General features: G+C 32.4%; 1 protein-coding gene across 1 annotated transcript in view; it reads right to left on the reverse strand.

The window, feature by feature from the left end:
- Positions 1-15,202, reverse strand: part of Tmem214 (Transmembrane protein 214) — a 29,678-nt gene that overhangs the window by 6,585 nt on the left and 7,891 nt on the right. Inside the window, exons 7-8 of the mRNA XM_085943402.1 lie at positions 14,103-14,245; positions 66-189 (exon numbers count right to left, since the gene is read on the reverse strand). Coding sequence (XP_085799528.1) covers positions 66-189; positions 14,103-14,245 — 267 coding nt within the window. The remainder of the gene's footprint in view (positions 1-65; positions 190-14,102; positions 14,246-15,202) is intronic.

The following is a 15,202-nucleotide window of genomic DNA, read 5'->3' on the forward strand; positions in this document are numbered from 1 at the left end:
TGGAATTGAATAGTCATAGTCGTGTTACATAAAGTTAATAATGATTTCAGCATGGTTTCACTCACTTTCAAATGTCCCCGATGTTTGGACATCGTATACCACTAATAATCCTCCGATCAACGGAAGTAGAACAAAGCAACCGACAATCCACGGGAACACTCTTGAACCAGCCATTTTGTTAAGAATATTCTGTGGAAAGAAAGAAAGTTCATACATGTAGAAAATATTAACCATTCGTGAGAGAGGCATTAGAGACTATTGGAGGATATGTTTTGTATTTCGACTTGAGAAAAATTCAATAACCGCTTGAGAAATGATTACAAATTTTCATTTATTTATTACAAAAAAATGTTGGAAGCTCATTTACTCATTCATCAAATTGTTGGAAACTGAGACAAGCTTTCATGTCTTAAAATACATATTGACCAGGTCTTGATTCAAACTTCTTTCAAAGCACCATCGAACTGCTTCGATTTAAGTTGACGATTTTACAAACAGATGGCATTTATAATACATAATTTTTTTTTTTTTTTTTGAATTATTAGTAACCATGTCCTTGCTTTTTCGTACAAGGTGGTTGTTAGTAATTTTGAACAATCACAAACACCCAGGCTTTGAGAAAAACACATAAATGTTTTTGTCATGACCGGGAATTGAACCCAGAACTCTCGGGTGGAAGGCCAGCGCCTTACCCACTGCACCACGAGAGCCGCTATAATACATAATTTGCTAGAGAGTAGTTATAGTCCACACAGCTTAGCTAGTCACTTCGTGAACACGAATATCATTGTCGCTTTCCCTCCACGGTGGACAAAAAAAATATAGGTTTTTCATTAGTTATAGATTTTCTCATCACGAAGCAGGTACCTAGAACATTCGATTCGCCAATGACATGCTATAAAGATTTGACTATAATGCACAATCTGGGACAATTTATTATGCAAGAAAAAATATTGTAAATTTTGGTTATTTTCAATAAAACGTAATTGATAAATCTGCCGCAGATGCCGTCATGAGATTTTATAACTTTCTTTTTAGACCAAACCTAACCTACCCCAACCTAATATTACCTAATATAATCTTAGTTTGTGATAATGATGCATCAAAATGTATGAAAATTTTAAATTAACAATTATTGGATCGAAAAGCCTATGCGCCGACAGAAAAAGGTATTTATTATAATTGTCTACATGGAATAAACTGTTTTTGTAAAAAAAAATTATAAAAGCTCATGCTCATGCACAATTACCACATAATTATATTTTTGGGGAAAACAAACTTTTACTTCTATTCATTGTCAGTCTCAGAGAGAATAATAACTATACACATACAATTTTGAGCAAAGATAATAATTTCATACCGTTTTCTTATGCTTTCATACCTATAAAAAAATGGTGGGATTTAAAAACAAATGAAACTACCTACCTATATTATTTTTAAGTTTTCATAAACCTACTGGTTGACACTAGATATAGTTTAAACGACACAATAGATAGGTATTTAAAAAAAAATGTATAGGATAGAATTTAATAATCAATGTGCTATTTATTGTGTTGATATAAAATTCGTATAATATTGTATTGATCAGATTCGTTGGTTTTATTATTTATTATAATTTACTATTACAATATCACCGGTTAAGGATTAGTTAGAAACATCACTTATCATACAGGTTCATAAAAAATGTACATCGTATCTATGCAATTTATTTTTTATTGAATAAATAAGCAAGTAGGTAGATGGTTAATTGCCTAGAGAAGCTTCAGTAAGTGAATAATAGCTTACAATTGAACTGTGACCGATAACACGAAATATATTAATCTGTCTTTCGTCAAATCTAATTTCATGTTCTACATTGCAATTGTGCGCATTTTTATTCGTATTGTTGGATATAATTTACGATTCACTACTGCGAGTACGGACGTAGCAACTGACATTCCGGTAGCACCTGTATTCTCGGTCCACTTCCAAATTATTAACGGTTATGTTTAAAATTCTGATTTAGATCTTAATATTCACTCGAATGCGGCACATAAATTAAGGAGTAAGATTTAATGAGCGGCGATTACGATGCATTCAAATACCTAGCGATTTGACAGAGCAATGTAGTAGGTATGACAAAAAAACAATTATTTGCACAGTATCGGCAAAATGGATCGAAGATGTTCTCTAACGACCGCTGCCTGTATCGTCTTCATTAAGAAACGGGATATCTCAAACGAGTTCACATAACTTTCTAAACACCTTTTTTCATTCAAACATGACACATCATTACTTATTCCAAATATTTTTCGGGAGCCTAAACAAATATGAAATAGAGGTGGATAATGGAATACATTTCACCATTTTATGTTCATTGTAATTCAGGTTAAATCTTATATTTTTTTATAATAGACATACGTTTATCTGCGGGGCGTATTGAAGAGTTTTATCACATCAAATACTTGAAACACAAAACCGACGCGAAATTCCCAACACCACCGCGCACCCCTCGTAAAAAGTAGATAACTGGCGTTTCCAGTGTTGCCATTCACGGACAAATATAAAAGGTGTAGCAATATATTGCACAATTTTTTCCCTACCTTGCAATCTGAATAAATAATTATTGTCAAATTTATTATACGAGAGCCAGCTGGCTCAGCTAGTATTATATTAATTTGCTGGTATTTCAATGGTCAAAATAGGAAAAAAAAACAATTTAAGAAAGATAAGTATTTGATTTTTGATGAAATTTATTTTATTTACTTACTTGAAGATAAGAATGATTTTTGTAGAGTTTTTAATGTAAAACAATAGATTGTATGATGTGCAATATGTAGATATTTGAGAAAATCATTATTTGAAGCAGTCAAATATACAGTAGGATGCTGGGAGGACACAGTTCGGGCAAGTTTGAAGAGTGCGTATATTAATTATGTTAGAATAATTGGAATATAACTGTCATGGTAAAAATTCAGTTTTCTCGACACTTGAGGATCTAACCTTTATCAACGCATTAATTAGGAATGAAAATGGATATTTTGGACCAAAATGATTATGCAAGATTTCACTCTATTTTCTCCAAATTCTAAAAAGCAAGCCGATCTAACCAGAGACAAGACAATAATATTATATTGTACCAAGGTGTAAAATACTAATTTATATACATTTGACATAAACAAGGTAAAACATAGGTGACGTCAATGAAGATTAAGAGGCCATACCAATCCTCCACAATCCACAATCCCATTAAAATATTTCTGTAAATAAACTCCTTCATAGTTCATCTAGTCTTTCAATATCTTTTTAACTCTTTCTATTTCATTATTAAGAAAACTGTTTTTAAACCAATTCACATAATTAGGTAAAAAAAAAATGAAACTGATTATGTTTAAAATGTTGATTTTCGGAGAGTGTAATTTTTAAAGTACTAAGTAGAAACAAATCGTAAAAACGATGTAAACAATAAGAACGAAAAATGTCAGCAACAAGTGACCGTAACGCTAAGCGAGCATGAACAATTAATTAATTGGCTCATCAATAATTGGGTAGTTACGATTGTTTTTATATATGAACGCATGAACGATAGCAAAACCAGCCGATTTTTAAATCTTTGTCAAGTCACAGATTTTTGACTAATCATGACTAACCGAATATAATAATACATCATTGTTTTTAAATGAGCAAGAGCTAACATTTTATCCAAAATGGAAAATGGCAAAAAAACACCATGTGCCCACCCAGGCTATGGTAAAAAAAGTAAAAGATCGCCCTATAATTGTGTAAATTTGGTCTTGTACACTGTAACCGTGTCTATAAAAAAGGAATTCGCATATGCGTCAGCACCCTATTTAACCACACTATTTGTAAAAAAAATGCGTTTATGCGTCATAATTGTCATAATTGAATATGTTAAAATGAATTCATTTTTTTATTTAAACTGAATTTTAAATATGTATTTCAGATGTAAATTGCGGGAAATAAAATTGTAAAACTAAGAATTTAGTAAATGCACTAAAATATTATAAAATAAAACAGGAGTGAAGAAATTACACGTAAATACCGGGCACATAAAATCGTGGTTCCACTGTATCTCAAATTTTAAACAAAACATCATGTCATGAAACCTGTACTGCATGAATAGTGAGATGCACCAAGACTTGTGTAAAATCATTATCAAGACATTAAATCTATACAATCAATAGTATTTTGTTAAAACAATATTTATTTAATAACTTTACCAACACCTGTGAACTGCAACAATGATGTACCTACTCAATGTCATTGATAAAACTAACAGATAACCTTTTGTACAGATGACAAATAAAAATATGTAAACATCTTTTATCATATAAAATGTATTCTCCACAATAATTTAGGTTTCAAAGTATGTACCCTACATATCACCAAAGGTCAGTGAATAAATAAATACTATTATGTAAACATACAATATGGAATATTGATTATTAATTGTATAATGTGTATTCTATTTTGTAGTACACATTGCCCATAGATACTCTGATCAACCGGTAAGAAATAGGTAAGTCTTGTTTTTAGATTAGGTGAGTCATTTAACTTTTAAATTTAACAAGTTGTTTATTTATTTAAGAAAAATAGGTAAAATTCAGCTGATTTATAATACTATACTATCTAATTTGTTTCTATAATTAAATAAACAGATTATTGCGTTCGGCGGGGCGGTGAGCGGCGTGCACAACTCAAACGTATAACTGTAAAAACGAATAATCAAAAAAAGACATTCTCTACAAACATTTTCACACATGGTTATACGTTTGAGTTGCGCATGCCACTCAACGCCCCGCCGAACGCTGTCCACTCAGGCCGTACACTAACTGTTTATCGAGTAGTGGGTGAACGAAAAACACAACGAAGACTGTTTTTAAAAATATTTGGCACAACAATAACACATCGCACCGTGAGTGTAAAACCAAGGCAAAAAATGTTTTTTTTTAACTAAACACAAAAAAAATAAGTTAAAAGATATCAATTTTCAATTTTTTGAGACGGTTTTTGTTTGCCCCTGAAAATTTTAATTAATCGACTTCCGCGGTGTTGTTTCATAAGCGACAATATGTTGAAAAATCCTTGTGATTCGCCAATGTGATCAAGTATAACACTTTTAATTGAAGTCGATAGTGATATTTCATTGGTGGTAAGACACTCTCATTCAAGCATGAAAACATGTTAGTGCAGTGTTTCCCAGCCTTCTTCATGCCATGCCCCACCGTAGCCTTTTCAAAAGTCAAATGCCCCACCGGCATCTTTTTTTAATAAAACAGCAGGTAAATTTTCAAATCATATTGTAATATGTTTGTAAACATATGAACCCCTAATGAAATTAAATAAAACCTATTCTAATACATATTATATTATAACTGAAATTATTTCAAAACACAAATTGAAAATTTAATTAAGTAGAATAAAATAAAAATTAAAACCATAATAAAACACAAATGACAAACAAACACACACACATATCTTGACGCCTAATTCATAGAAATTCAGTTACGATTGCTACAAAGAAATTTTATGTCCGGATATAACTTAGTTAATTTCAGTCTTAGGTCCCCTCTATTAGTTATATCCAATCGATTTCGTTTTTTAATGAGTAAATTTTGATTTTGGTTGTTCACTCATTTTGCTAAAATAATACAGGGCCTTGGCCAAACCTGTAGCCATAATATTAAGAAGTAGCTGTCAAACGTCAGTATTGCCAGTATCAGTGTTGCCATATTTTGAAAGAGGAATTATAGTACAGAGCCTCCAAAATTATAGTATTTGGAGATAAAATATAGTACGCGTTGTCATCTGTTGAAAATGAAAATTTTCCCGATTTTTCATAGTCGGCTTGTTTTTTTTAGGAAAAATATTTCGTCGCGGGCCGCACGTTCCCAAATTTTCATGGTCGGCTTGTTTTTTTTTAGGAAAAATATTTCGTCGCGGGCCGCAGGTTCCCGATTTTTCATAGTCGGCTTGTTGTTTTTAGGAAAAAAATTTCGTCGCGGGCCGCAGGTTCCCGATTTTTCGTGGTCGGCTTGTTTTTTTTGGGAAAAATATTTCGCCGCGGGCCGCAGATTTCCAAATTTTCGAAGACCACTTGATTGCGAAATGGCAAATGCAGAATTATAGTACTTTTATATAAAATTATAGTACGATTTTCAAAATTATAGTATTTTGGGCGTACTATACCTATTTTATATCGTACATAGTACGCGGACCAAAATTATAGTACAAATACTATAATTATAGTACGGTTGGCAACACTGGCCAGTATGCAAAAATGTATGCATTAAAAATGCAAAAAAAAAAAAACTTACAAAATACCACAATACAATTAAACTCCTGCACAGTTTGTGTTTTTAGATAATTATTGAAATTGTAATGGGTTTCATTCTATTTTAAGTACAATTTGCGTTTATTTCAATTTTGTACATCTCAGGCATTTTTTTGTATGACCGATGAGTGTTCCCCTTTATATGTGAAATGCCGACGTGTCTCACCTCTGAAACGTGGTGCCCCACCTCTGAGGCGTCATGCCCCACCGGTGGGGCGTACGCCCCACCGTGGGAAACACTGTGTTAGTGCATCCTTGATTAATACCTTTTGACCATGAGGAATTTTTTTTTAGAAAGCTTGAAGTTTGATATTCAAAATTAAAATGTTGATATCTTTTCCCTGAAGAAAAAGATTCAATTCATTTACTAATTCGCCAAATATGAAGCAAAACATATCCATTTTTCATCACTAAAGTAGGAAGAAAGATCTGATTTTTTGTCATGACATAAACCGAACCATAAGAGATAAAAAATATTCGGTACTGTTCGGTTATCAGGAATACAGCGGAAAACACACTTTGGAAATACCCGATATACTGGATTATTTGTTAGTTTGGGTTAGTTTAGGTTGGATTAGGTTTGGTTAGGTTAACCTAACAAATAATCCAGTTTATCGGCTATTTTCAAAATGTGTTTTCCGCTGTATTCCTGATAACCGAACAGTACCAAATATTCTTATATCTATAAAATATCTAGAACTATGGCCATGGCATAGTTTTAGATATTTTATAGATAGACAACCATTTTTTGACTATTATTTAACAATGGCTTGGTTTACGTAGGGTTTAATTACTTTTATAAACTAACTAATACTATCTGCATATTGTATTCTTAGTTTAATGAAAACAAATATGTATGACTGATAAAGTTTAATGTATATTATTTTTGTTGGATTTTAAGAGCCTACCTCCACCCTTCGCCGGTGGTATCTATACATTGAAAACATATTACATGACAAATTTGTAATTTTCTCATAACACGTACTGGTGAAAAATCATATCATTGTGATGTATGCTAATTTACATACTAACTACTTGGATATCTCAGAATCGTAAAATTAAACATATTGGCGCCTCGACGCTATAAAAAATAATAAAAATACACAGACCTACCTACCAGTGAGAACGAATGAATGATGAGATTAATGCGATGTTTGCTCATTTATTAACCGGATTTGGCAGGTTGCTCGTGAATAAATTTTTTATGCGAATGTCGATCACAACACCAAAAAAGTTGGCTATCCCTAATGCACAATATGGTTCCAATATTGCTTGAGAAGCACTGCTTGCAATAAACTTGTATAGAAAAGTCGAGACCAACGAAAAGAAGTATAATAATATGGGTGCTTAATTGATTACGAAAAGATATTTGACGAGATAAAGCATTTCGAGTTGATAAAAATGCTTCACGAAAGCAATAAGATGACGACGATAATATAAGGATTACTAATAACCCATTAAGTAGAGCAGAATCTAATAGAGATGGATTGACTGCCATACCTTGCTTATCTAATTATTAGTGATTCCCAAACTTTTGTTGAACGGCAGAACCCTTCATTCATTCACTTTTATTGTTTCTTCATTGCTATCTTGAATGGAAACGTGCATAGAAAATCTTTAAAATGCTGATATATACATCACCACTAGCCATCACAGATTATTAGTGCTTTAAAATTTTATTTTCTCTACGTAATTCACATTAGTTTTATTCGTATTCCTTCTTCAATATGTCGCTCCTAAGCAACAGGTGGCCTGCCGACTCGCACAAGATAGTAGGGCTAATAAACAATACTACAGTACATAACTAATGTTTCAGAAAAAAAATATTAAAGCATTTATTCATAGGCATGCACACGTCTAGACAGATGACGGTTGAGCGGTAACATATCGGCCTGTAATGTCGTGGGTCCTGGGTCTGGCAAAAAATTATGGGCAGGTAAAAAAACGCATTATTTAAGGGGGGACATGCTCAGCGTAGGTCAAAATGGAACTTTTGTTCTATTTTCAAAGCATGATCCTGGACATACCTTAAACGTTGTAGATAATCTATTTATATAATTTTGAAGCCTTATTATCCTTTATATTTATTTTAAACATTTGATGACTGCGTTAAGTATTTTTATTACATAAAATATTATTCTTTTAAACCTCTCGCTCTAATGTTTTAGAATATAGTCATATTTCAGTACATAAATGTGCAGCGGTGTTACGATTTTTTACATTTATTAATTTTGAAACGGATTTATAAAACCATCAGTATAATTTATATCGACATTATTATAGTGTAATATTTACGATAAAAAATTATATTGATAATCTCTGTGATCCCAAATATGACAAGAATTAGGCATTTTATTATTCAAAAAATGGACAAGATTAACACATTTGAAGATAATTCTAAAGACACTCATTATAAGCTATGTCTTTGACCATTCAAGTGTGATAAACATCCTACGAATAATGATTGCTTTATAATAATTATTGACCTAAGAATAAGGTACCTACCGTTTAAAAAAAAAAAAAAAATTCGGTTAAGTACATGTTCAAACACGCGCGTTAACATCATTTTACTCCCTACTTCAATTGTAGTTTGTCAATTTATGGCTACGGCCGTATGTTGTAGCTTAACCACTGAGGAATGCCAAAAGAAATGGCATATTTCAAAAAAACACTACCTTATTCTTAGGTCAATAATTATTATAAAGCAATCATTATTCATAGGATATAATGTTCAAAGACATAGCTTATAATTAGTATCTTTAGAATTATCTTCAAATGTGTTAATCTTGCCCATTTTTTGAATAATAAAATGCCTAATTCTTGTCAAATTTGGGATCACAGAGATTATCAATATAATTTTTTATCGTAAATATTACACTATAATAATGTCGATATAAATTATACTGATGGTTTTATAAATCCGTTTCAAAATTAATAAATGTAAAAAATCGTAACACCACTGCACAGCTATGTACTGAAATATGACTATATTCTAAAACATTAGAGCGAGAGGTTTAAAAGAATACTATTTTATGTAATAAAAATACTTTATGCAGTCATCAAATGTTTAAAATAAATATAAAGGATAATAAGGCTTAAAAATTATATAAATAGATTATCTACAACGTTTAAGGTATGTCCAGGATCATTCTTTGAAAATAGAAAAAAAGCTCCATGTTGACTCACGCTGAGCACGTCCGCCCTTAATAATAATAATATAGTTATGAGAATGTAACATTATATTGACTCACTTGAATAATATTTTGTGGAATAACAAAAATAGTTTATTAAATTATTATCAAGTGTAAGTATGTCAGGACTAAAATTTGTAGAAATCTTGATCCTGGCTAGTAATCAAGGTAAGTAATTATTATTGGTACCTTGATTTAATCCACAAAAGCCAGTTACCAGCATTAGCAAAATTTGTGAAGCGCTTCAGTTACATGACTATTAGTTAATTGTAAGGTGGCTAAATTGGTAAAGCACATTGGCTGAAATCTGATTCCTGAAGTCCTGTACGGCGGCATATTTTTTTAAAAGATTTTTTCTAATATTATGTATACTTCTGATGTACAGCCGATTCCGATTAATTGGGCCACCGGTTAATTGGGGTAGACATTTATTTGGGCCAAATCTCAAGGAACTAAGATTAATTATTTACATCGTTTAATTGGGCCAGTAAATTTAAGATCACAATACATATTATGTCATACACAGGGAACTCAGAAATAATGGGAACCGAAATACCTAACGGGTGTGGAGAAGCAACCGATCTCGAGTGTGGAAGAATACAGGATAAACTTAAACAAATGTCTAGAATACGTCATACGTCGAATACCAACAGCTGCTCTCGGTTTATGCATTAACACTCAATAAATATGAGTATATTGAAGGTTGCAACACACACTTTCACTTCAACTTTTAAATTCTGGTTTTACACCGAGAAGTTTTGTGCATGCGTCAAGGAGAGGCATTCATTTGGTTGTCTACATCTGTTCATCAAACCATTCACTTTGTCAGGTCTAATCTATGGTCAAATCATAGATAATACATGTAAATGTAGAGTATACGTTTTATAAACTTTGCACTTTATACTACACTACTTACCTAATTACCTCGCATAAGATAATAATTAAATAAATAGATAATATATCTAAAAAAAAGTATTTTTAGAATATGTACATTATATCATTTTTATCCTAGAACTGGAGTGCAAAGTTATAAAGCGTAATAGTATACCTACTCTATTTTGCATTAACGAATGATAAATATTCCGTGTTCTTATATGAATTAATAAACGTCATCTCTCAAAATAAATACTGATTAATTGGAAAAATATGACAGCAAACTTTTAATTTTGTTTTTTACGCCTAGTACTGCAATGTCATACTACTTTTTGGTCAAAACTGCGTATGCATAATTTATTTGTATAATCCAATGGGATATTTGTATAATCTCACTACGCAATTCGTAAATAATAATGAAACTATCCAATCTGATTGACTATTACTATAGACTAAAATAAATATTGTGAACCATAAACTAATAACTCCACGAACTACCCGAACCTTCCTGAAAAAATACGAAGTTGCTGAAGTGTTGAACAGAAATCCAAAGGGGTCGGATCTTCCTGCGCTAGTACTTTCATCACAAATAACGGCCATTTTGAAACCGATTTGAGGCTCGGAATGCGTAGACGACGCATGCACTGTGATGAATTCGTGAGACGAACGGAAAAAATCCCATATGTGGACAGGGCTTATAATGCGTGGTTCATTTTTATGACACTCGCACATTCAAAAACCTGCGTCAAAATGTAGTGTATTGGAATATAGCCTATTGGAATTCTATTTATTAATCTGTTCTGTGGTCATAGATAATCTAAAGAAAAAAATATGTACAAACGATTTAATATGATGTGATCAATATAATATAACAGCACTTCAAAAACATGTTGCATTGGTCTTCGTCAGATATCACATGTTCCGTCGCGTAGGTCCGTTATGCTGGGTCCACACTGGCAACATGTCGCAGGCAACCTTGTTAAATTTTACGATAATTATCATAATTGCTTAAGAAATTTTACGATAATTATCATACTTATCGTAAAATTTAACGAGGTTGCCGGCGACATGTTGCCAATGTGGACCCGGCATTAGGCCTGTAGGAATCTACCACTACCGTAATGACAGTCAGCGAATTGATGCCTTCGAAATGTGGTGTAGGCGGCGAATGCTTCATATTTTATGGACAGAGTCACAAAGACTCTACATAAAGGAATGGCTCTCTTTTTTCAATAATATCACTATTTAAAAAAATACCTTCCCATCGTCGGATCACGTCCAATTATTTTTCAGACATAGTTAACTGAATACACATAATATTGATCATTGACTCAAAATACCTAAAATGTTGACTTACCAACTTTAGGCACCGGACCCCATGAAATACTAGTAGCCCAGTGTGTGGTGTGGTGTTAAATTTGCTATTTGGTAGTAAAAGATATAATTGGTTTAGTGATAATTTAAAAAATTTGATTTTAATATTACATACGTTAAAAGATTGTGACTTTTCGAGAAGATTTATGTTCAAATAATGATATTGCTTGGCCGCTCGTATTGTTGCGCACATGATTATTTAGTCCAACAGGAAATCAGTAATTGATTCTGTTTTGAAATTTATTTCACCTGTGTATAATATTATCATTAATTGAACTGGCGTTTACATGGTCGACTACACCATTCCGAAAATGGGTTTATAGTCCGAAACAGCTATCAACGTAAACGACTCTCTCTCTCTCGAAATTAACTAAGCCTTGTTAAATAATAAGCACATAGGTATCTAATATTATTTTATAAAATATCAATTCTACACATAAGATTCATCATAAGTAGTTATGTATATATCAGTAGCAAAGGGTGGAGGTAGGCTGTTAAGATCCGCCATAAATAGTGCACATTGTTAGTCATACGAATTTGTTTTTATTGAACTAAGACTACAATTTACAGATGTTGTTGGTTAGTTTTTAAAAATCTATTAAGCCCTACCTAAACCAATCCATAATAGTTTTGGTACATTTTGGGCGATATGACAAAGTTGTGCACACTTTTTCAATTATACTTATTTGTTTTCGTTGGATTAAGAATATGTACGTCATATTACACAAATATTGTTGGTTTATTTTTTTTAAATCCATTAAGCCCTGCCTAACCCAAACTATAATAAGAAATATTATTCTATCTATAAAATATCCTAGATATAAAATAGATATTATATAATAAAATATAATATATGGGTATTTTTTGACTATTATTTATTATGGCTTGGTTTTCGCAGAGTTTCATTGAATTTTAAAAACTCACCAACACCATCTGAAAATTGTAGTCTTATTACAATGAAAACATATACATATGCAGTGGCGCACCCAGGATTTAATATTGGGGGGGGCCCAAGGAAGAGAATGTAAATTAGTCTCATAGGCTCTTTTTCTTCTCCTCGTTTATCGGTCTTTTGTCTATTACCTACACCATGGTCCCCACATCCTGAAACGGGCCCTCAGACTAGGATTGGCGGCCCCCCTACCTACCGCTAAGATTAAAGGCAGTGTGAAACACTACATTAACGTTTTTCAAATTGTGTTTTAGTTCAAATTAAGGGTACTTATACAGTGAATTATTGGCGATTTTTAATACATCTACTTTAATAATGAAGCTGTCGAGTATCGACACATAATAGTCAAAAAATATATTGCACAATTATATAAGTAATTGAAAATGTTCATGACCGTGAAGTATAATGGAGCTAATTTATGGTGTGTGTTTATCTCACTTATCTCGTCAACCCGACACGCCGGGCCCCCCACAGCCCCGGCCCCCAGGCTAGAGGCTTGTCAGCCCTCCCCAGCCATGACCTACACCACTCCGGAATTCGGGTAAACACCGAGAATTTTTTGACAGTTCCATTAAGGATTGGGTTTTTAAAAAACCTGAGATTAGTGTTGTGTTAGAAATTAAAATCTAAGAAATTTTTCTAAAAGGGGTGCTGGAGAATTACAAATCATTTTTTGCCGTGTTTTTAGGCCCCAAGGTATAGTTTATTGGCTTTAAATTTCAATGTTTAAAATCATTCTGATAATTTTCATGTTTGGGGGGTGCCAGGGCCCCTTGGCCCACCCCCTGGGTGCGCCACTGTACATATGACTGACAAAGTTTAATGTGCACTATTTTCGCCACTGGTATACAGATAGCAGATTCAAGTAAAAGATATATTTAATAAGTAATTCTTGGATTATCAGCGGTTTCATTAACCCATCTATTTTGAAAAGCATACCTTATCTTAGAAGTCACCACCGTACGCCACTTACGTTACATAAAATGCTTTGTGTTGCGACAATGACCATTTTCGATAATAATTATATGCATTTAAAGACTATAATTTACAACAAATGATAAATTGAGGTGCTGTTGATGGAATGAATACAAGTGTACCAGTGAATAAGTTTAGGAAATCGATGTCAAAGTTAAATTTATGCGATTGTAAATTCTACATAATAAATGTTTTCGACGTTACGTCGATGAGATCTTGTGTTGTTGTAGTGCCATAAAGTGCCATAAATAACAGTGATTATAACTCTGTGTGTATTTGTTATTCATAAATCATCACTCACTTTTTACATGGCAAAAAAAAATCTCCATTTATATGTTTTGCTCGGCAAGATTGCAGGACTCGTTTTCATAAAGCTAAAGATATTTAAAACTGTAAAAATTACCTGAGAAGTACGTAACGCTCCTTGTACCCCTTCTTCCTTGTTCTTCGAACTCAATTGATCTTGATATGCGCTTTTGAAGTGGGAAACAGTTGTCTTCAGGTGACGTTTATTCAAAGTAGCGTTCAGTGACTTCCAGTTATTTTCTGAAATTGAATGTCCATGTAATGAAAGAACAATTACCCAATCAATAAAATTAAATAAATGTTTTCTATTATTCAATGAATAATTTACAATATTTGAGAATGCAATATTCTTTATTGAATATATTTAATTTGAAGACACCGCAGATACATAATCTTGAACAAAAATATGGCGCCGACCTGCATCCATCGGATTCCGTCCAATGTGCTTACCAATTAAGTCACCTGCGTTCTACCTATTTTTCTAATAAGTGTGTTTCAGAGGTGTTTCCGAATTATGTATGACCAATAAAGTTATAGGGTAGCACGCTGTAATATCTGCTAATAAATGGTGGGCCCAGGATAAAACGATAAAATGTCAACCCTTATATTCTAAAGCTTATTCAAATATGTAAATCAAATTTGAGTCTTCTGCATAACTCCAAATTTGGTTGCCTCCGTGTCACCTGCCGCCAATTTATGGTTGACACAATTTCATCTTAAAATATTTATCGATATATTAAAAAAAGATTCCATAGTCCGAAAACACAGTTATCGGCTGAATTTTGAGGTGATTCTCATAGATGGCATACTCAACTCAATTTTAACTAAATAAAATGACAGTTGACAATATTTATTCCTGCGAGCCCTTCAAGTAACATGAATAGTAATATGAATTCCACGGGACCGAAAATATGAATATGAAATGTATGGGGGGAAATTTTTTAATTTGATATTCATTAATTTCATTTACGATCATAGATGTTTCTACCAAATTTCCGATACAATTCTTTCAAATTAAAATCTGTGCAAATACCATGCATCATTAATCCATTAAGGCGAATTCTTTGCCTCAATTTACGATCAAATGTGACTTCAACGCCATCTAAAGGCATCTACAGGCATCTACCATGAATTTCTAAAAATGTGTTACTAAAAACTTTCGTCGATCGCAACCAGATGGCAATAAAATATAAAATA

This window comes from Rhyacophila brunnea, unplaced genomic scaffold, assembly GCF_057557595.1.
Source record: "Rhyacophila brunnea isolate RB1 unplaced genomic scaffold, BYU_Rbru_1.0 scaffold_16, whole genome shotgun sequence".
NCBI classification, from domain to species: Eukaryota; Metazoa; Arthropoda; class Insecta; order Trichoptera; family Rhyacophilidae; genus Rhyacophila; species Rhyacophila brunnea.